At 42.0% G+C, this 21946-nt stretch overlaps 1 protein-coding gene across 3 annotated transcripts in view; it reads left to right on the top strand.

Moving 5' to 3' along the window:
- The window catches only part of EWSR1 (EWS RNA binding protein 1), a 26585-nt gene extending 4639 nt beyond the window's left edge, over positions 1-21946 (top strand). The window contains exons 4-16 of one of the 3 annotated variants that reach the window (XM_081542785.1): positions 1224-1347; positions 5642-5828; positions 10111-10322; positions 11228-11408; positions 14163-14200; positions 14737-14769; positions 15064-15182; positions 18857-18986; positions 19764-19886; positions 20291-20453; positions 20794-20891; positions 21304-21556; positions 21734-21946. In XM_081542785.1, coding sequence (XP_081398911.1) covers positions 1224-1347; positions 5642-5828; positions 10111-10322; positions 11228-11408; positions 14163-14200; positions 14737-14769; positions 15064-15182; positions 18857-18986; positions 19764-19886; positions 20291-20453; positions 20794-20891; positions 21304-21556; positions 21734-21773 — 1701 coding nt within the window. In that variant the 3' untranslated portion in view covers positions 21774-21946. Of the gene's footprint in view, positions 1-1220; positions 1348-5641; positions 5829-10110; positions 10323-11227; positions 11409-14162; positions 14201-14736; positions 14770-15063; positions 15183-18856; positions 18987-19763; positions 19887-20290; positions 20454-20793; positions 20892-21303; positions 21557-21733 lie in introns of all 3 variants that reach the window. The other 2 variants (XM_081542787.1, XM_081542784.1) reach the window with 2 other exon arrangements.

Below are 21946 nucleotides of genomic sequence, written 5' to 3'. Positions count from 1 at the left end.
TGGCTGCATCCCCAAGTAAACTATTTCCATCAGCCATTAAAACAATAGCTAGCATGAATCTTTTTCAAAAATTAGGTAATGGAAAAGTATAATGTGTTTGAAATCATAAAACGCACGGATATTTAAACTTTCACAGTGGAAGTGCCGTTGTAATGAAACCATCCTCAAACTGGGAGTTGCTAGTTCTCCTTTCCTTTCTAGTATTATTTCTCAAGTTAGGTGTTTTGCTCCATGCTTGTTCCTTCTACGTATTTTGTGTTTAAGTTTATTTAACTTAATCGTACAGCAGTTTTGCAGAGGAAGGTGATAATATGGCATTTTGCAGATGAAAAATTGCAGTGCATAGATATTACACCATTCGCCAGTGGTTGCACAGTAAGTGATGGGTCAGCTCTTACGGCTGCCTAACTATAAGGGCTTCTGGGCTCTTTCTAGTACATGAGCCTGTTTTAAAATCTAGGCCAAAAGATACTAGAAATTACCCACCTAGTGTTCTTAAGATCACCTCAAATTCTGAAATGGTCTATGGCATAAAAGAATACTAATAGTTCTGTTGTGGAAAGATTCTAGGACAGGCAGAATGTGATGTCTCTGGCAGATCTTACATAACTGGCCGTTCAAGTCTAGAATGTGATCTTACTGATATCTGAAGGAACAGCTCATACCTTGCCAGGTTTTAAGTACTACTGATGTCCAAGTTCAAAATTCAGTACTAATGCTTTACTTATCTAAAGGAAACATGTAGTATTCCTCATTTTCTTTGAAGTGGTGTGATAATTTGTAAATCTTTGTCCCATGCTGAAAATCCAGTTTTCAAAATTGTCTGACAGGTTTTAGCCCCATTTTCATTTTCTTTCTCTTTTCATTTTGTTTTTCTAGCATTTGTTTCTGTTTGCTAAAACTGCTACACTGGGTGCTAGCAATTATACATCTTTTCCCTCATCGTGTATCATTTGAGGGCATCTTGTTAATTTCTTGTATCATTAAATTGAGATTTTTACCTATTTATCTCATTGTAGTTTATGAAAATACAAGTAGATTAGATAAGGGGAAACAAGCATTCATGATATTGTGATCTCCTGTCTTTTTTTTTTTTTAATCTTTTTATTATAAAGCATATTTTTTTACTTGGTTTTCCAATTTAGGAACTTAGAAGTAAGTCCATTTTATTGCTAAATGCTAGATTCACATATGAAGTTCTTGAATTCTTTTTCTTGGAGCAGGCATATGGGCAGCAAAGTTATGGAACCTATGGACAGCCCACTGATGTCAGCTATACCCAGGCTCAGACCACTGCAACCTATGGGCAGACCGCCTATGCAACTTCTTATGGACAGCCTCCCACTGGTAAGACACTGGGGTCACGTTAGCGAGGGTGTTTGCTAAGGAACTTGTTAGTTGTGCTTTGGGTATATATTCTAGTTGATACCTTGGCGTCTGGGAATCCTTTATTCTTAGGAGGAGCTGGGATTTTGTTTTGTTTTTCCTTTTCCTTACATTCTCCTTGAAGGATCTCTAGTAGAATGTGGGTGGGGTAAATTCCAAAGGAAAAAAAAGAACTTTTTCTTTCATGTATCTTATACAGTGTATTAAATAATCACGACAAAATGGAGAATATATAAAAGATAGTGCTAATGCTAATACTGGGTAAGAATGAGCCTTCTTAAACCGAGCTGCTTAAAAATCGAACTGATTTTCAGATCTGTTTGCTTCATCTGATAGTGTGCCCTCTACTTTTTGTTTTGTGCTTTCCACAGTAGAAGGGACCAGTACAGGTTTGACTATCCTGCTCATTCTTGCATGGGAAATGCTTTCCATCTTGTCTAACCCTGTAATGTTAACCCTTTAGGTGTTTTCATTTGTTTAATCCTCAAACTTTAACATCACACACAACAAGGTGCTAATGGAAAATTGCTTCAGGTGCCATTTGCAGATCCATGTCCTTTTTCTTTATGTGATTTTGGGAAAGGTTTTGCTTTGTTTTATTTTACATTAGTTTGTGTCAAGCCTTAATAATTGTTCACCTTCTCAGAGGTATTTCAGATGACTACTTCCCAGCTGATTTCCCCCTGTTCCCTCAAGGATAGGTTGCATGATTAGATTTATTTAGAAGAACAGATTGCCATCCTGCATGTATTATGTTTGTCTGTTGGTTGGTTTCCAGTCCAGACACATTTTATTTTCCTTTTAAGTATTAATGATATTATTTTAATCCATAGTATGTTTTAAATATATATGTAACAGCATTCCAGGGAGCAAAAAATAAGAAATGAACTATTTTAAGAATTAGAATAAATTATATCCTAATACTGGGGTTGAAAGTGGAGTGTGTGAAAATTGTACAATAACTTTTTTATGTTTAATACTGTGTAACATTTCAGGATCCCTACCTTTTCCCCACCCACCCACTCCTGTCATTATTATTGTAAGAGAATATTACTTTTCAAACTATCTTCAGTCCCCAAGTTATATATGGTCTACCAGAGTTGGTAGGGAGAAACTCACCTGTAATTTATTTCATTGTGTGAACGTGTCATGGGTTTGATGGGAAGTATTTCCTAGTCTACCTAATGCATATCATTGAATAGGATGGAAAGTGTTTAAACTTGATATGGGTGTTAGTTGGCAACTGTAGAAAAAGCTGGAACTGAAATTTTGCAGTTTGTATTTTTAACACAGAATTTTGAAATTGTGAGATGAATTTTACCTATTCAAGCTATTACGTTTTTAATGAGATGTAATTGACATATATGACGTTAGTTTCAAGTGTACAACATAATGACTCAGTGTTTGTGAGTATTGTGAATTGATCACCACCAGTCTAGTTAGCATGAATCACCACACATCATCCTCCCTGCGCCCCCCCCACGCACATCATCCTTTTGATGAGAACTTTTAAGGTCTTCTCTCCACAACTTCTAAGTATACAATACAGTATTGTCAACTATGGTCACTACACTGCACTTTACATCCCCATGACTGATTTTTTACAACTAGATGTTTTTAACTACCTTTAACTCATTTTAAAAGCAAGTATCATTTGAAGTTAAATAATCCAGCCTTTGGAGTCTCTGAATCATTTTATAAGAACACGATCAAGTCATTTGTAGGAAATACAATTTCTAGGTTCTGTAGAGCTATATATTTACTTTGTAGTTTATGGAAGACCTTTCATATCTCCCCTAATTCTCCCATCAACTTTTGGAGTGTAGGAACTAAAATAAACCGGGTGAGCAAATTGAGGCTGAACCAAACCAAATAGGACCCCAACAGTAGTAGGTATGTTCAAGCACACTGAGTACTTTTTTCCCTTACCTCATACTGCCTTTACACATAAAAGTCATTGGATAATTACTGAAAGAAATATATAAAAGACACTTTTCTAGAATATTTTAAAATAAAACTTCATGAGGAGGGGCTGTATAAATCTCAGCTTATTAATTGGAATGGAAATATTACACTTTATATTGTTGAAGTTGAACAAAAATTCTTGTGGTTTGTGTGATGTTTCTTACTCTCTTTTTTCTTAAATTCATCACCACATGGTAGATATGTTGTCTTTTTGATATTGATCATTTTTATTGTTTTGTTCTATTTTTGCTCGTTTTGCTTGGCTGCTTGTGTGGGTATTACAAATTAATTAAAAGATTATTAATCCGGTGTCTATTACTGTAATGTTCAGCACTACAAGGGTCTGTTGCTGGATGTTTTTATGACATGAGTTATTGCCCTTATCGGTTTTTTTGTTGTTTTTTAAATTGTTGTCCTTATAAATCTTATAAATGGCTTGTCATGGAGAGGGGAAAAATCTGTGTAGGAGTAATAGGGTAGGTGGAATTAGATTCCAGTTAAATTTAAATAAATGAGTGCTTTATATGATTGACATTAGGATTCTGCAAAGAACTTTTAAATTAAACAGTTCAGATGAATAACATGCCAACTCAAAACACTTCCAGTGCTTGGGACTCCTGTTTTGTGAAATACACTTTCATATACGTTTCAACCCAATATATTTGAGAAGGCAGTTACTGTCTTTGTGTATAATTAATTTCAGAATTTCCCTGAAATGTTTGAAGTGGAGAAGAAAGTATTCTGTGCTACAGATTGGTGACATTTTAGATTGCACAGAGGGAAATTGATTTTTTTTTTTTGGCTAGTAAGTTTTGTGTAGAGTGAGGACACTGTTCTAACTGAAGTTTGTTAATGAGTACTGAAACTTTTTTGCTTTATTGAGATTTGGATTTTTCTTTGATGGACAGAAATGCTGACTACTAGACTTGACTCTGTTGCATGGCTGACTGCTTGTTGAATAGGAAGAAGGAAAGCCAAGCACCAGGAAAGGTTATGGCACCTCTTCTAGGAAAGGGACTCAAGTTAGGAACTACAGGTTCGGGGGTTGTCATGTTCCAAGCCCAGATTCCAGATGGAAGGGCATGGACCCCAGGAGTTCCCTGGTGGTCCAGTGGTTAGGACTTGGGGCTTTCACTCCTGGGGCTTGGGTTCACTCTCTGGTTGGGGAACTAAGGATCCTGCAAGCTGCACGGTGTGGCAAAAAGGAAAAGAAAGGGTGTGGATCCTGCCTGGTGTGGATCCTGCCTGGTGTGGCAAAGGCAGGAACTAGGGAGAGACCCTAGGTTGGTCTCTGCACACCTACAAGGACAGGTGTGTAACACTTGGTTAGGGAAGTAGCAGGGGGGCTACAAAGTCCACTTCCAGTATTGCTTAGCAGGAAAAATACTCATTTGCTCATGGTAGGTAAATAAGAGAGAAATGGGGTGGATAACTTGATGACTACTAGACTCTCAAATGGTTTATGTGAAATGTAAGATTAACTTTCAGTGTGTATTTTGAGAGTATTAAGTTTAAGGTAATTTATCAAAAAAGTTAAAGAGGAAAACCTTTATTGGTCCTACGTATGTAAGCAAATATAATTTGTAGTATGTCTTTATTACTAATGTAATGCTGGTAACTGGAATTTTCTTAGTAGTTTGTTTCCTGAAACAAAATTAGTGGTTCTTAAAGAGTATTTAATCAGTTGTTAACATGTCACTGGAAATTAAACACATCTTCTCCACAATTTCCAGTTTCCTTAAAGTTGAACTGCCCATGATGCTTGGAGCTGAAAGCAAATAATTCCAAATGATAGGTTTTAATGCTAAAACTTGTACCTGGATCCTTATTTTGCAGCTACTTTAATATACTGTGTCTTTTACCTCCCTTTCTGGGGCATTTTATTCCTGTTTGTAGAGATTTGGGGTATACTTAAGTAGTTAGTTGAAAAACTTGTTTAAGAAGGCCTGCTTGCAAAGCCTGTATAGAATTCGTGTCCCCTGTTGAATCCCTTCAAGGTGGGGGCCAAGGGAGCCCTTTTTTCTATATCAGCATTTTCTGTGGCCTACTCTCTCTTCCTTCCTGTTTGGTGTGGTTTAGAGCAAAAGAGACAGTGCTTTGCTGAAAACTGAGTGTTTTCAGAGAACTTAGGCTTTAAATATTGATTTGTTGCTACTTTTACTGAAGGGGAGATACTTAAAGGGGCCAAATATCATAATGTTTGAAAGTGATTTATAATTTGTTCTATTAATGAGTGTCCAGGCAGATCTCTGAGGAGCCAGAAATCTGACGTAGCTCTCCTTTGTTCTAGGATATTCTACTCCAACTGCCCCCCAGGCATACAGTCAGCCTGTCCAGGGGTACGGCACTGGTGCTTATGATACCACCACTGCTACGGTTACTACCACCCAGGCCTCCTATGCAGCTCAGTCTGCATATGGCACTCAGCCTGCTTACCCAGCTTATGGACAGCAGCCAGCAGCCACTGCGCCTACAAGGTAAGGCCCCCTCACCTACTTCTAACGCTGCAGCCTTGGGCTTTTAGAAAAGAGAGCAAACCCTCCCTTGACTCGGTTCCTTTGTAAAGCTTACTCAGATCTACTTGGGTGTTTAACTGTTCTTCACCCAGTACAGTTACACCAGAAATGTTACTCATCATTAAGTAGATAAGTGGTGCCATCCAGGGGCCAGAATAAGGAATGTCACTGACTGGGTTGTTTCGTTTCAGTAGAATGGGCATTTTGATATGAGGAGGTATTGTATTTACTTTGCTAAACCTAGGTGAAAATAGTGTGGTTTCCTCACAACAGAACAACTGATTGACTTATAGTTTGATGCTTTTACCTTTAGTTTTATTGACCCTGTAAATGGGTAATAGCTTTCTCTTCGGGAAGAACACTGTAGTTCTCAGTTGGGGGTGGGTCGGTTGTAGGATCATGTATTTCAAGAAACAGTCAAATGATTCACTTGTCAGTCAAGGCTGTATCCATATCCAGAAGTCAGACATTGGTGATGTGATTTTCTGTATTGTGTACTGGCTTGGTAATCTCAGTACCACAGGCGAGTATGAATTCTTAACTGGGTGCCCTGCTATAGGGTGAATATTTGGGCAAACAGTTCGTACTCCATGACTGATAAGCAAGTAAACAATATTAATTATTACTTAACAGAAGATTTCAGGTCTTTGCTTTAGACAGTGCACTTAGGTGGCTTCTGCATACAGTCTTGAAGGAACATTGAATTCTGGTTTGAAAGAAGACTTTAGGGAGTAAACACGAGATCAACTTGTAACCTAGACTGTTTGTCTGCTGTAGAGGTAAGAAATTAGCTCTGGCAAGCAGTCATGAGAGTACTTCTAAAATGCACAGTGAGTAATCAGAGCTACTTAGTAGTTTACATCTTTTAGACAGTCTTCAGTGGTTAGTGTTAAGCGGGTTCCTCTAGGGTCCCAATTCAGTTGACTTAAAATGATCTCAGATGTTTGAGGTCCCATTTGATGCTGCGTTGCAACAGTATATCCAGTCCATGGTGGACGGGGGGTGGGGGCAGGTATATGTTAGTCTTTGAATAAGTCATCTTTTTTGGTTTCTTAATTTTTCAGTCCCTCACACACTATAACAGTAATCTGTCTCCTGATCAGTGATAGCTACTCACTTTTCCCTCAGAGAGAGGGAGCTTGTGAACTGTTGCAGCTCTTTGGAGAAAGCAGTACCTCCACATCCTCCCTGGTCTGCTGGCTGATGCTTGGGCTTTGCTTAAAATAGCATGCACTCAGCTCTGCTACAACCCTGTTACAAACTTTGGGGTTAAGGGGTAATAGAAATCTCTGGGTTTTTTCCCCTTGGGATTAAGATTGGTTTTCATCACTTCACAAGGATATTTCCCAGTTCATCTTGAGCATGAGAGGATGCCATAGACTTACTTAAATGTTACTTTAACCCAGAATTTGCATTATTGTTAAAGTCTCTTGTTTGTCTTTAATAGTCCTTATTGAGAAAAGGCATTTTCTTCCTGAACACACCACCTCCCATCCCAGATCTGTTAAGTGGGCAGCACAGAGTATTGTAATTGCTCCCATAGCTGCTGGCAGGAAACGAAAGGAGCGTGGCGATGTCTCTTCTGTGGATGTGATTAAGACGCTTCCGTCTTTTATGCTCTCTTCCAGCAGAGACCATTGGACCAACATTGGGTTTTGATGGAGTTCTCTTTACAACTGTATTTATTTCCAAGCCCAGTCTTAACACTGTTTATTGCTCATAGATTATAGAGTTCTTACTCAAGAGTTTGGTGTTGAGAGAAAAGAAGTCTTACTTTTTTATTTCTCCTTTTAGACCGCAGGATGGTAACAAACCCGCTGAGACTAGTCAACCTCAATCTAGCGCAGGGGGTTACAACCAGCCCAGCCTAGGATATGGACAGAGTAACTACAGTTATCCCCAGGTACCTGGGAGCTACCCCATGCAGCCAGTCTCGGCACCGCCGTCCTATCCTCCGACCAGGTCAGTCTCCTCTTGCTTGTTCTTGTGGCCAGGGAGCTAGTGGAATAATACAGCAGATTTTTTTCAGGCTGTTGACCAGCTTGCTTTTGCTTCCTCAGATGAACTGTGTTACCTGACTCTCCCAGGGATAAGCCTGACCACATATTCTACATTAAAACCTCAGTCAAAAACACTTCTAAATATTAGTACATTTTTACCACTTTTTTTTTTTAATTTATTCAGATGAGAAACAGTGGCATGAAAGCAGATAAACAGAACCATGGAAGTTACATTTTCCAGGTGCAGTTGAGATGGGTCAAGTTGCAGGGCATTATTTTTTCAAAAAGAAAGTTTACCTTAATCATTTTACGTTTAACTTAAAGGTCCATTCTTGCACCAGTATTAATGGCTAAGCCGAGGCCTTTCTTTTTGACTTAAGAGTTTATTGTTCTGCATTTTGTCTTAATTAGCCACACCAACAACTCCAGTGTCCAGTGTTGATTTCTTTGAAGTAGAGGAAGAACCACAAGTTGTCTCAGATTTATTTTTTTGATGCAAGTTTTCAGATGAACTGTATGAATTGTGTCCTCAAGTGTTAACTTGGTTTTGATAGAATTAACATTTCCACTTTTTGTACTCATTTCATTGGCTTATGTATAAGCAAGCACAGCTGACTGGTAAGTGTCTCTCTACAGCTTGGAGCAGAAATGGGCAGGGTTCAAGCATTTCCTCCCAAGGGCCCTCCCACAACTGTCACGTTGAGAGCACTTAATCTGGCAAGTTGAATAGGTGCGCTTGGTGTGAAGAGAGGCTTTTGAGTCCTTACAGCTTCCCAGGGGCTTCTCTGGTGGCTCAAACAGTAAAGAATATGCCTGCAATGCAGGAGACCCTGGTTTGGTCTCTGAGTCTGGAAGATCCCCTGAAGAAGGGAATGGCAACCTACTTCAGTATTCTTGCCTGGAGAATCCCATGGACAGAGGACCCTGATGGGCTACAGCCCATGGGGTTGCAGAGAGTCAGACACGATTGAGCAGCTAACGTTTTACAGCTGTGAGGGAGGTGCAGATACTTAAAATTATTGTAGTTAGAATTTAAATTGTACTATGTGTTGTCTTGTTTTTCATTATCATGGTTCATCTAAAGTTTAATATTTCAAGCTTTATTTCTGTGTAAAAGTATCTTTGGTTAGTTTCCCTGCCCTTAAGTTGACATATGTGAAGGTGAATATCAATCTGACATTCATTTTTCATATAGTGCCTTGATTCTGATGTTTTCTTGTCCATCTTTTCCTTATTAATGCCCAGATTCATAGACGATCAGGCATGTCCAGAAGTTTGGAACTATATATATATATATACACCAAAGCAACTTGAAACTTACCCTCATGAGAAAAGTGGCCACACACACACACTGAGTGGCCTTGTACCTTCAGAAAATAAGTCATCGCTCAAGGGAATTATTGTAGGCAGCCTGAGAACTGAATACCATACTTAGCTGCCTCACTTTTCTCAGTGCTTTTTCCTGGGTCAGCCTTCCCTGGGAGCACAGTGTTCCCTTAATACAGGAAGCACCTAGGCTCCCAAACGTACCTTGAGTTTGGTTGAGAAAAACTATTGTTCTAATGAGCACATGTGCCTGTGTGTGTATGCTCAGTCGTGTCCAACTCTTTACGACCCCGTGGACTACAGCCTGCCAAAGTCCTCTGTCCATAGGATTTCCTAGGCAAGAGTGCTAGAGTGGATTGCCATTTCTTCTGCAGGGGAGCCTGCTGACCCAGGGATTGAACCTGTGTCTCCTGTATTGGCAGGTGGAGCCTCCTAACCCTCCACTACTTCGCCACCTGGGAAGCCCTATTTTAATAAAGGTGGAGGTGGTAAAGGGGGAAACTCGTAATCAAGGTTGTGCGTTTTATAGATGGGCTCGTTTTTTGGGGGGGGGGTGTTGCATAATACCCCCTCCTCCTATTTAGAACTTGATTCTAAATACAAAAATATTTTGCTCATTTTAAGTGCAGCACGGAGAAGGCAATGGCACCCCACTCCAGTACTCTTGCCTGGAAAATCCCATGGACGGAGAAGCCTGGTGGGCTACAGTCCACGGGGTCGCTAAGAGGCGGACACGACTGAGCGACTTCACTTTCACTTTTCCCTTTCATGCACTGGAGAAGGAAATGCATGTTAATATGTAAAAAGTAACTGCATTTTTAAGGGTTTCTATGTCACATGCTGGGAATGTCTCTTATATTTAGGGGACCTAAAATAACAAGCCTCTCCTAACAGACTGTTTTGTTTTGTTTCCTCAGCTATTCCTCTACACAGCCGACTAGTTATGATCAGAGCAGTTACTCCCAGCAGAACACCTATGGGCAGCCAAGCAGCTACGGGCAGCAGAGCAGCTATGGGCAACAGAGCAGCTACGGGCAGCAGCCGCCCACTAGTTACCCCCCCCAGACCGGGTCCTACAGCCAGGCGCCAAGCCAGTACAGCCAGCAGAGCGGCAGCTACGGGCAGCAGAGTGAGTTGCTAAGAGAGAAAACCAAATAAGGATGGTTGTGTTTGGAGTTTCTGAAACGGGGAAACACTCTTTACCACTGTGTGCTTTTAAACTCCAGGATGCATCTTGAGGGTATCATATCCTGGCTAATAATCCTGGCTTTTCTCCAGTTTAATTGTTGTTAGTATGCCTTAGGAGAAAAGAGAGTTTGTAACTGACCAGAGACAATGTTTCCGACTACCAGCCCTGCTCTCTGGGGAGGTTATATGCAGTGAGTGAAGCCAGCTTTTCTTAATGGCCTTCCCACTGCAGCTCATTCAGAGAGCATGAGTAGGTAGCTATTGAAGACTCCTGCAGTTTTGATAGTTAAAAAGATACTGTATTTTGATTGTTTCTTGTTCACATTCATAAGACAAAAATTTTTGTGGAATGCTTACAGTTTATTTATGTGGAAAAGTACCCAAAAATTCAAAAAATTGCCTTCACAATTTAGTCTCTGCCTGGATTGTTGTCTTTTAATTAAATTGCATCCATGAGTATGTCTCATTATGACAATGAGAATGAGTAGTGCTTCTTGATGGAGACTACCCCTTAGCAACTCCCAAGAAACCTGACTGCATTTTTGTTTGAGTGTGGTTTAAAGAACAGTTTTTTAAGGCATCTTGGGATACAGAACCCTGTGTACTATTGGTCAGAGTCCTATTTTTGTTTGAGAGTGTTTTTTTCCTAGGCAAACTATGAGATTACTTCAGCCTTTTTTGTTGAACTTTATAAAAAGCTTACTGATAGGGGTACTTAATCAGATGTAAAGAAGATGGTACCTTGGTTAGTGCCTTGTAGTTGAGAATTCTATGATTCCAGGAGAAAGTACAACAGCAGTGGTGTAAATGCTGATCCGTGGCTTACAGATGTGACTCTTTCCTCAGGTTCATTCCGACAGGACCACCCCAGTAGCATGAGTGTTTATGGGCAGGAGTCTGGAGGATTTTCCGGACCAGGAGAGAACCGGAGCATGAGTGGCCCTGATAACCGGGGCAGGGGAAGAGGGGGATTTGATCGTGGAGGCATGAGCAGAGGTGGGCGGGGAGGAGGACGCGGTGGAATGGGGTAAGAGCAAACCTTTTCTCCTTTTACCTAATTTTGTTTCATCCATAGGATTTTCAATGGAAAGAAGGGACTGAAAGACATAGGAAATTTATTTCTGCATTTCCATGGATAGTCTGATGAGCCCAAGCCATCTTGCAAACATGGAAATGTCACTTTGTGGCATATCTATGGAGGCAGTTTGCTTTTTTCAGTGCCAATCTACTTGGTTGGGTTGGGGAGAACAAAGAATGGTTTTGAAACTAGAGCTTTCAGTTCCCTTCATGGTTTCCAGAGGTCACAAGCCTCCTGGGTAATAGATTTGGGATGGAACACACACAACCCTTCTAACAACCCTAGGTTTTTGACTAATTGCTTCTGAATGATTGTCTTGAAATACCTGGTGTATATACTGCAGAAAAGGAATGCAGCTGTTTTCCACAATGTTTGTCCCCAACTTCTGTTCATACTTGGAACTATTGAACATGATGATGAAGATCTTGGTCCCATAACCTTTGAACTATGGCCTGAGGTGCACCTGGTATACAGAGAAGTCTAGTAGCTTTGTGCAGAGTAATGTATTATAATTGTAGAATCACTCTCCCCAATGGAGATTTTGAGAAGTCTAAATCGGTTTGACCATTTTGATGGATGGCACAACCTGGTTTAGAAAACTTTGCTTAGATGAGTAACATGAACCTGCTACCCCACCCTTCCCCTCCCTCCTCCCATATCCTTTTCCCTTTCTGGTGTCTCTACTTTGATGAAGGTGAGGTGAAATGTTGGTTAACATAATCCAGAAGGCTTAGTTCTGTGTGTGTTCTGTCCCTGTATAAACTAGTATTAAAAAGTTATGCAGAATGTTGGTATAAGTATAAATTGGATTTGGTGCCACCGTTGGTTCAAGGAAAAACTGAGTAGAATTTCTTTAGAAGTGTACTTCAAGATTAAATAGATTAATTGATTTTTAAATTTTATATTAACAAATATGTTTGCTACTGAACAATACTGGTTTAAAATACTGTTTTGCATATTCTGCATAACTTAAGTCTTCAGTGAAATCTTTATTGGAAGAAAGTCATTTTATAAGATGCAAAAATTTATGAGTAATTTGGTATAAAGTAGAATCAGTCTTCTGATTTGGAGAATGTCATTCCATTATAAAGGTTTCACTTCTTTACAGATGTTTTAAATAGATGTAGACACTTGAAATCACTATCATCACGTCTCCAATCATCTAGACTCCTTAGTATTTTTCGATTGCAAGATCAATTTTAAGTTTATTCATTTTAATTCTCCAGAAGTAATAATTCTTCTAATTTTGCTAGATTTTGCTAGTAGAGGGTGTTCCCTCTTTCTCAATGAGAAGTCTCTGCTGAAGCCATAGAAAACATCATGGCTTTCCCCACAGGCTTTTCAGCAGACTGTGATGCAGTCTGTTGGACCCTTTGGGGACAATACAAGAGCCTCCCCCTCCCCTCTTTTTTATTGTGGTGTGGTGATGGTTTTCAGTGTCTTCTGCAGGTAAGGCACTCAATGTTGTTAACATGCCCTTTTTCATTGCCTCAGTATTTTGATATTTTCATTGGCTGTTAAACGTGGAAACTTTTTAACATGCTTTGTCGCATTTATATGCTACAGGTTACAAAGTGAGAGCCTTGTATACACTTCAATACTTAAAAAGTACCCGTACTCAGTACTCAGCCGGCAGCATAATGAAAAGTGGGACTAGACACGGTGTCCATATGGAGAGGAAAAATATACATAGAATATTTTTAACAAAATGTATTCATTGTATAAATGGAATCCTTCTGTAACTTTGGTAACTGCATACTTGTTGTTTGGTAATGAACCAGAGGAGGTATAATACTCTAGAATTGTATAACATTAAAGTGTAAACTTTTGTGTTTAAAGAGAGAGAACATTTTATGGTGTGTACTTTTAAAAAGGAAGCAAAGCTGCATGCAACAGCTTGAAATTGTATATTCAGGTATTAAAGGTGCAATACTGGTTAGAAAAGCTCAAGGCCTCCCACTGAGGAGCTGCCTTTTATTTAAGAAAAAAAACTAAAAGGCCCAATTCTTATTCTTCCCCTTTCAAAATACGTAAGGCAGTGATTTTATACTGCCGTTGCCATTAATCTCAATTGATATGTCTATAAAGTTGCACCCCCAGTCTGTGGAGCCTTGGTATCTGTTGTCAATTCTCCTTTCACAGCGATTGTTAAACCCATTAGTGCCCTGAAATGTATGGCTTTATGCTGAAGATCGGCTGGATGCGTCCTGTGGTGTGTGTCATAGGCCTCTACTGTGGTGTCTCCTGCTTTTTATAAACTGTGATTGTTAGGAAGCCCAGGGCCTCACTTGGCTCTCCCCTGGGAGAGGTTGAGGGTGCACCTTTATGAACATGAAAAGATTCATCACAGCAGTTACCTGGCTTGCTACTCCTCTCCACACAAGCTCTCCCTGTTTTTCAGCTGATGGGGTGGGTGTTTGCGATGTATTTTCCCCCCAAATTGCCAAGTATTGCACTATTAATACCAGCCCCCGAAATGAAAGGAATCAACCACACTGGTGTGTACACTCAGACAAGCAAGGTTGTATATAAAGGAAATTTGAGCGAGCTGCCCTGAAGAAAGGCATAGTGACAAGATGAGAGAGATGCATTGTTTGGAGATGTGTTTAGCCAGTGCCCTTCTTCCCCACGAGCCCCCCCAAGGCTCAGAGCGGTACTGGCTTTTAAAGGGAAAGGCCTTCATTTCTTCGTTTATCCCCCCAGCAGCGCTGGAGAGCGAGGTGGCTTCAATAAGCCTGGTGGTAAGTTTTTGAGTATTACCATGGATAGTGTTTAAAAAAAATACAGTCAGTTTTTAGAAAACTATAATTTTTTATTAGTTTGATAAGCGGTTTAAAAATGATCTCTACAGAAGAGACTAATGGGTACTGCCGGCACTGTCTTAGGGGTAATAAGGTTAACCTACGGTTACAAAACAAAGGGTGACTTGGAGTATTGAGCAACTGCTTCTGTAATATGGGGGAGAGTACATTTTTAAAATTTGGTTTATTTGGAGGAAAAAAAATTTGACTTAAATTTAACACTAATTTGGCACGTAAGCACTGAGAGTGTATTTGGTTAATGGTTTAAAAGCAAACTGAGCAGAGGAAAAGCAAACCCTAGCAAACCTGTCACAGATGTTAAAGGGGCACTGCTCCATTTTAGCAGTGCGGGTCATTTTGAATTTAATGAAGCCCCATCAAATGGTGGTATAGTAGATAGCTATGTGTGTTTGTAAGGTTTGTAGCTTGCAAGACGTGCACTAATAATATTTTGTATGATCTTTCCTGGTTGGCAGGACCCATGGATGAAGGACCAGATCTTGATTTAGGTAATTTTGAATTCCTGGCATTTATTTTTTGCTTTTGTAATTGAATAGCCCAGGAGCAAGTGTGTGTTGGAGTTCAGCAGCCAGGTAGATGAGTGGAATACTCTTGCTCTCGAGCAGTTTGGGGCTTCCTTGATCATGAGTAAACAAAAATACACCAAAAGTTCCGTCTCATTCTTGTTGGTAAGGTTGCTAGTTCTCTTGGCTTTGTGATGAATGCTAGCAGGCAGTAGTGACCATTGGTTAATCAGCCCCTATGGAGACATGACAGTAACTGCCTCTCCTTTTCTCTGGAAGGCCCACCTGTAGATCCAGATGAAGACTCTGACAACAGTGCAATTTATGTGCAAGGACTAAATGACAGTGTGACTCTCGATGATCTGGTAGACTTCTTTAAGCAGTGTGGGGTTGTTAAGGTGAGTAAGAGCATGACCTTGTGGGCCGGCAGGGCATTTTGAAGAGAGCTGACTTGGAGAGTTTCTGAAGTGGCTTGATTTTTCCTTCTGGACTGTCCATATGTGGTTTGCTCCTTAAAATACAAAAAGCAGAAAGCAAAAAATACTGTTCTACAGAAAAGAAATCCTAAACATGGTTTAAGCATATTTGAGAACTCGGGGTCACTTTTATAATTATCAAGTTAATTGTAAGAATATTACATGAACTTGTGGGGGGGAGGAAATACAGACTATAATGTTTTTATTTTTTATTTTTTTTTAAATTTATTTTTATTTATTTATTCAAACTCTTAGTTTCGGCATGTGGGATCTAGTTCCCTGACCAGGGATTGAACCCAGGCCCCCTGCTTTGGGAGGTCGGAATCTTAGCCACTGGACCAGCAGAGAAGTCCCAGACTATGTTTTTAAAATAACATTTATGTGTCCATATCCCAGCATAGGCAATAGGGCTTTATGAGTACCTTTGAGGTACCTGGTATATGTCTTCCTTTCCTAGTTTTGTCCCTTCTCCCCACTTGAATCCTGAATTTTATCATTCCCTTTCTTTATAGATGTACCTCAATAATATTTTGTTTCACATAATTTTGAAGAATATTAAAACACTACTGTAAGGCAACACCATTCTGGACATACACTGGGAACAAAAAGACAAGAACCCTTAAAGTTTATGTCTAGTGTGGAACATGTTGTAAAGAGGAATATAGTTGTGCTGTGTTTAGTGATCATAATTCTTAAGGATGAAAATAAATACAACAAGATAGGAAAGGGATAAAATGAGGAACAGAGCCACTCCAAGTGGGGAATAATTTCAGACTAACAGAGGGAATACTGAGACAGGAGCTTGCCTGGCAAGCTTGAAGAAGCTGGAGTGGCTAGAAAGTTTGGTCTGAGCTACTGTGATGGTTACCGATTAGATGAGGAAAACTAAGAGAAACTGGAATTTTGAGAAGGGTTGAGGAGGGTCCCTAGGTCAAAATCTCAAAGTTTGGGCATCCTGTATTTTTCATAAATACATCACAAGTTATCCATACATTCTGTTAACAAACAGGCTGTGTCTGTCCTGTTCAGTATCCAGGCCATGCTCTAGGGAACATCCTGTACTTGTTTCCTGGTGGCACTAGTCTCTCTGGGGTGTATATAGTTGATTCTTGTTATTCGTGATGGTCAGTTCTATAAAGTCGCTACAGACACTGGATTAGTGAATGTCGCACCACCGCCCCAGAAGTGTGTGCACATATCTCACGTAGATTATAATCACACATTCTCAGAACAGTTCATCCTGATAATCCTACTCGTTAAAGAAAAAGGTTCAGAAGTGTGACTTGCCTGAGTTGGTATTCAGATTTGTCCAACTAGTCCCAGAGCCAGAACTTGTTACAGAACACTGCCCCTGACCTCCCAGTTTCCGGCCTCTGGTCGTTTCTAGGAGAGCTGGAACAGGAGGGAAGAGCGTTGTCTTCCTCTCCCTCTGCTGGGGAACATGTACATCTGGCCACACATTTTTCACTTTCTGTTCACTGCCACAAATAACCACAGAAAGTGCCACAAGTACTGATTCTGGAGTTCCAAATATTTGAATCCACGAATAATGAGAACTGACTATACCCAGGTGTAGAACTGCTGGTTCTTAAGATGTGTACAGTGTTTAACCTGAAAGTAACCATCTGGCCGACCAGTGTAGGCTCTTCATTCACACACATTCACCTTCACCTCACCAGGAATCATGTGTGTGTGTGTTTTAAACTTTCAGTAATCTGGTAGAAGAAAATGGAAATGTAGTTTGCTTTTCTTTGATGGTTAATAATGTTTTCCTTGATGGTTAATGATGTTATAATGGCATCCTGTCTTCTTTGAAATGCCTGTTTGTGTCTTATATGCACTTTTCATTGGGTTGTCTGTCATTTGTTGATATATATGTGGTTCTTTTTAGTGTCTGAATGCTAATCTTTGTCTTTGTTGCGAATACAAGTCTTCCAGTTTTTGTGGCTGAGTTTTGAAAGGGCGGGGTGGGAGATTGTACCACTTTGCTTGCAGGACCTTGGTTCCCCACCCAGGGGCTGAACCCAGGCCCTTGGCAGTGAAAGCAGGGTCCTAACTTCTGGACCGCCAGCGAGTTCCCTGAGGCTCACATTTTTACTCATTTTCTTTGGATGAACAGGAATTCTTAATTTTTTCAGTCATTACCTTACTGGGTTGGGTCTTTGTTTTTTTTTATCTGCAAGACCTTTTATTCCACAACATATTTTGAAAGGTCTACCTTTTCCCTGGTGGTGTATAGTGCTGTCACATAGAAAGTACCGTCTGTACCTGATCTGTTTCTTGGCTGCATATATACTTTTTGTTAATTTGTGTGATTCTATGCTAGCAGCTCCGCTAATTACTCTGTGCTAAATCTTGATCTCTAGTAAGGCAGATGCTTGTTTCGTTCTTTTACTTCTTGCTCTCCTGTCTATACATTTTAGAACCAATTTATGAAGTTCCTTAAAAACCCCAATTGGGGGACTTCCCCTGGTAGTCCAGTGGTTAGGGACTCCATGCTTCTATGCAGAGGGGAAAGCGGTACGATCCCCGTGCTTCTATGCAGAGGGGAAAGCAGTACGATCCCTGGTTGAGGAACTGAGATCCTGTGTGCCTGGTGTAGCCAAAAAACCACACACACACACAAATAGGATGTGTTCTGAATCTATAAGAATTTGAGAATTGACATTTTTATGATATTGAGTGGTTTCCTCCCACCCCCTATTAACATTGTATTTCTCTATTTATTGGGTCTTTGGTAAAGCCCATCTCCTTAAAAGTTTTACAGATTTTTATTAATTTTTTTCGTTAATGGGCTGTTTTGGAATGGCTTTTTCTGATCCATCTATATAAAAATAGTCACTTTTGGAAAGTCTTAAATCATAAACTTCCTACTTGTGGATTATACAGTGTATTGTCTATTTGGGTATGTAGGATTTATTCCTAGTTAAGAAATTAGTGTTTAATTTTAATTAAAGATTTTAAAATTATATAACCCATCATTCATACCACTATTTTGTCACATTTCCTTTGTCTTTATATGCCCTTTATAAAAACATAGGTATCAGTACACGTATATATTATAAGTTACTTCTTTTAAGCTCTATACATATTTTCCTGTATCACAAGATACATAAATGTGTGCACGTGTAATGCAAAAAATACATCTGGTGTTGGACTGGGAAGCTAGTCCTGCTCTGTCTCTGGAGGGAAAACTGGCTGTGATTGAGCTTGAGGTGGTCGAGTCCTTTTAGCACACTCACAGCCCTGTGTGTTGTATTTAACAATCGAAGGACAATTTCACTTTATGTGCGATGTGTCTTATGGATGGCCTGACTGCATCCTAAGAGGTGGCTGCTCACTGGGTGCCTGTGATACGGCCTTTAAGGGTGTTGGGGCAGGTGTAGGCCATAGGAAGAGGAGGCTGGGGAACAAATGGGACACAATTTAGAACCTTGGGCCTATTTTGGTTTTATGATAAAACATGTAAGAAGAAAAAGTCATTTAAGTGTATATAGTTGTGGTAGCTACTTTGGAAATAAGTCACTGATAATTCCACCATTCCTCTGAAAACTAGTATTTCTGGTCATAGCTTAATTATGCTATTTTATGCCTAGATGAACAAGAGGACTGGACAACCCATGATCCATATTTACTTGGACAAGGAAACAGGAAAGCCCAAAGGCGATGCTACAGTGTCTTATGAAGACCCACCAACTGCCAAAACTGCTGTCGAGTGGTTTGATGGTAGGAGCCCTGGGTCAGCGGGGTGTGCTCTGGCCCCCTGGCCCTGCCTCCTCGGGGCACAAGTGTCAGCTTGTAGGTAAAGGGTCTTGTGCTTGAGTATGTCATTCAGTTAGGATGATTTTCTCTTAATGTGGTTCTAGGGACCACAGATAGATAGGCTGTCCCTCTGTGTAGCTGTAGGGTGTGCAGGAAGGAGGACTCAAGAGTCAGAGGAGCAAGGAGACCCTCTCTCTGCTCCTGGAGGAGCACTGGGGGCGTCCAGGAAGCGGCTTGTCCTGCCCCCTCAGCCATACAAGGGCCAGGCGCTGACCTGGGGTTAAGAGATCCTTTATCTTCCGTCGTTCTGAGATACACTTGCTTCTCTAAGAACAGATGTCAGAGGTGCAGAAAGCCCCACAGACCCCTCAGCTATGCACATTTGCGGTTTTTTATGTGTGTGTGTGTATATATATATATATATAATGACTTTGACATTGAGCCTGGAATTTCAGTTTTCACAAAACCAAGTTGAAAGTGTCAGTAAGTTCTGTCTCCTCTCAGCCACTTCCTGCTCTACTTCTCACCCTGTTAAGGCTTTTCTGGCCTCACCTTTAAAAATCTTAGGGAAGATAGTGGGAAGACACTGATGCAGTGGGAATGGTTGAGTTTGATAACAGGCTGCAGTTGGGGAAAAAGGAGTCGTGTAACCTTATACCTGATCTCCTCAAGGGGAGTAGGAGTTGGACATTGGGAGTAATGGGTGTTCTGAGTAATGGGTGTTCTGATCTCTTTTTCTAGGGAAAGATTTCCAAGGGAGCAAACTTAAAGTTTCTCTTGCTCGGAAGAAGCCGCCCATGAACAGCATGCGGGGAGGGATGCCGCCACGTGAGGGCAGGGGGATGCCACCGCCGCTCCGAGGAGGTATTTACCGGGTGCTCTTTGCTGCTCTGAACGTTCTCGGTACACTTGTCTTTGAGGAGCTTGGTTTCTAGAGTGAAGGCAGGCCCCTTAGGAATACTGAAAAGGTGTATAGAATAAATACTAGTATTGAGTACTGACAGCAAAAGGGGAGGAGGGGTTGATTGGTCAGGGAGGCTGGGAGCCCTGGGAACCATGCTGCTGGGGGGTCAGCCGTTTTGTTTATCCTGCCCGTCCTCTAGCTGTAGGAACAGACCACAGTGACACAGAGCTGTGCCCTTGGGCTTCTGGGGAAGTAGGACCGGGCAAGGGGGCAGCAATGCTGTGATCCAGTTCCCTTCGTGATACACACATCCTGTAGCAAATCTGGTGCTACAAAGAGGTGGTTTGCTGTTTCCTTACTGCAGGTCCCGGGGGCCCAGGAGGTCCTGGAGGACCCATGGGGCGCATGGGAGGTCGTGGAGGAGACAGAGGAGGCTTCCCACCGAGAGGGCCGCGCGGTTCCCGGGGGAACCCGTCTGGAGGAGGAAACGTCCAGCACCGAGCTGGAGACTGGCAGTGCCCCAACCCGTATGTACTTCTCCTGGCACCCAGGAGTGTGGGCAGCCCCGCTCCCATCCTGGAGAGGCCTGCGGGGTTCCTTTGGTCCAGAGCAGCGTCACCCTGACCCTGACTCTGTTGTGGGGTGGGTGGAGCCTTCGGGAGACGGTCACACAGAGTCCACTGTTGTCCAGACACTTTGCCGGATCAGACTCTGGTCCTGTGCTGCCTGAGGCTGCGGCTTCAAAGCCGTTTTCTGTAGTCAGATCCTCTGAGTGGAGTTGGACCCGGACTCTGTTTGTGCTGGTCTCTGCTCGGGCTGGCTTGTTTGGTAAGTGATTTCTGTTTTGATATAATTTTATTTATGCAGGGGCTGTGGAAACCAGAACTTTGCCTGGAGAACAGAGTGCAACCAGTGTAAGGCCCCAAAGCCTGAAGGCTTCCTCCCACCACCTTTCCCACCCCCGGGTAGGTACCCGCAGCTTCTTGGCACTAAACTTCTAGTTAGCTCCATGGGCTTGGTAACCAGCTGCCCAGGGTCAGGTTGGTTTCAGCAGGCGCAGCCCTGAGATGGGGCTCTGACCCTCTGTGCAGTTAATCCCCTTAGAGTTTCACCATCTCCCCCCCCCCCCCGCCATGTTTGTGGTTCCACATCCTTGGATTCTGCTGAGTGCGGTTGTGTAGTACTGTACTTCATATTTGGTGGGGAAAAAGCAGTGTGGAAGTGGGCCCCCGAGCGTTTCAAACCTTTGTTGAAGGGTCACCTGCGGTCCTAGCATCAGTTCTGAACTGTGACCCAGTGGGCAGTGAGGGAAGCGCTGGCTCTGCACCCAGTGTTCTGTCTTGGCACTGAGTGTCCTCTCCTGCGCTCTCCCTTCAGGCGGTGACCGTGGCAGAGGTGGCCCTGGAGGCATGCGGGGAGGAAGAGGTGGCCTCATGGACCGCGGTGGTCCAGGTGGAATGTTCAGAGGCGGCCGTGGTGGAGACAGAGGTGGCTTCCGCGGCGGCCGGGGCATGGACCGCGGTGGCTTTGGTGGTGGAAGACGAGGTGGCCCTGGGGGCCCCCCTGGACCGTTGATGGAACAGATGGGAGGCCGACGAGGCGGGCGAGGAGGACCTGGAAAAATGGATAAGTACGTGGGGGTGAACCAGCTGGGGGGCCTGGGCCGTCAGCCCCTTCCCCCACCCCCGAACGGGTCTTACCCACCCCAGGCGGGAGGCAGGCAGCTGTCCTGGGGCGCCCTGAGCCGGGCAGGGCTTCCTCTCCACCCCATTTGTAACCCACCGCCCCCTTCCCTTCTGCCGGGCAGAGGCGAGCACCGTCAGGAACGCAGAGACCGGCCCTACTAGACGCAGAGACCCGCAGAGCTGCATTGACTACCAGATTTATTTTTTAAACCAGAAATGTTTTAAATTTATAATTCCATATTTATAATGTTGGCCACAACATTATGATTATTCCTTGTCTGTACTTTAGTATTTTTCACCATTTGTGAAGAAACATTAAAACAAGTTAAATGGTA

This window comes from Giraffa tippelskirchi, chromosome 11 (assembly GCF_054371585.1).
Source record: "Giraffa tippelskirchi isolate mGirTip1 chromosome 11, T2T-mGirTip1v1.2.pri, whole genome shotgun sequence".
Classification (NCBI taxonomy): domain Eukaryota; kingdom Metazoa; phylum Chordata; class Mammalia; order Artiodactyla; family Giraffidae; genus Giraffa; species Giraffa tippelskirchi.
This window is presented reverse-complemented; position numbering and strand designations above follow the sequence as displayed.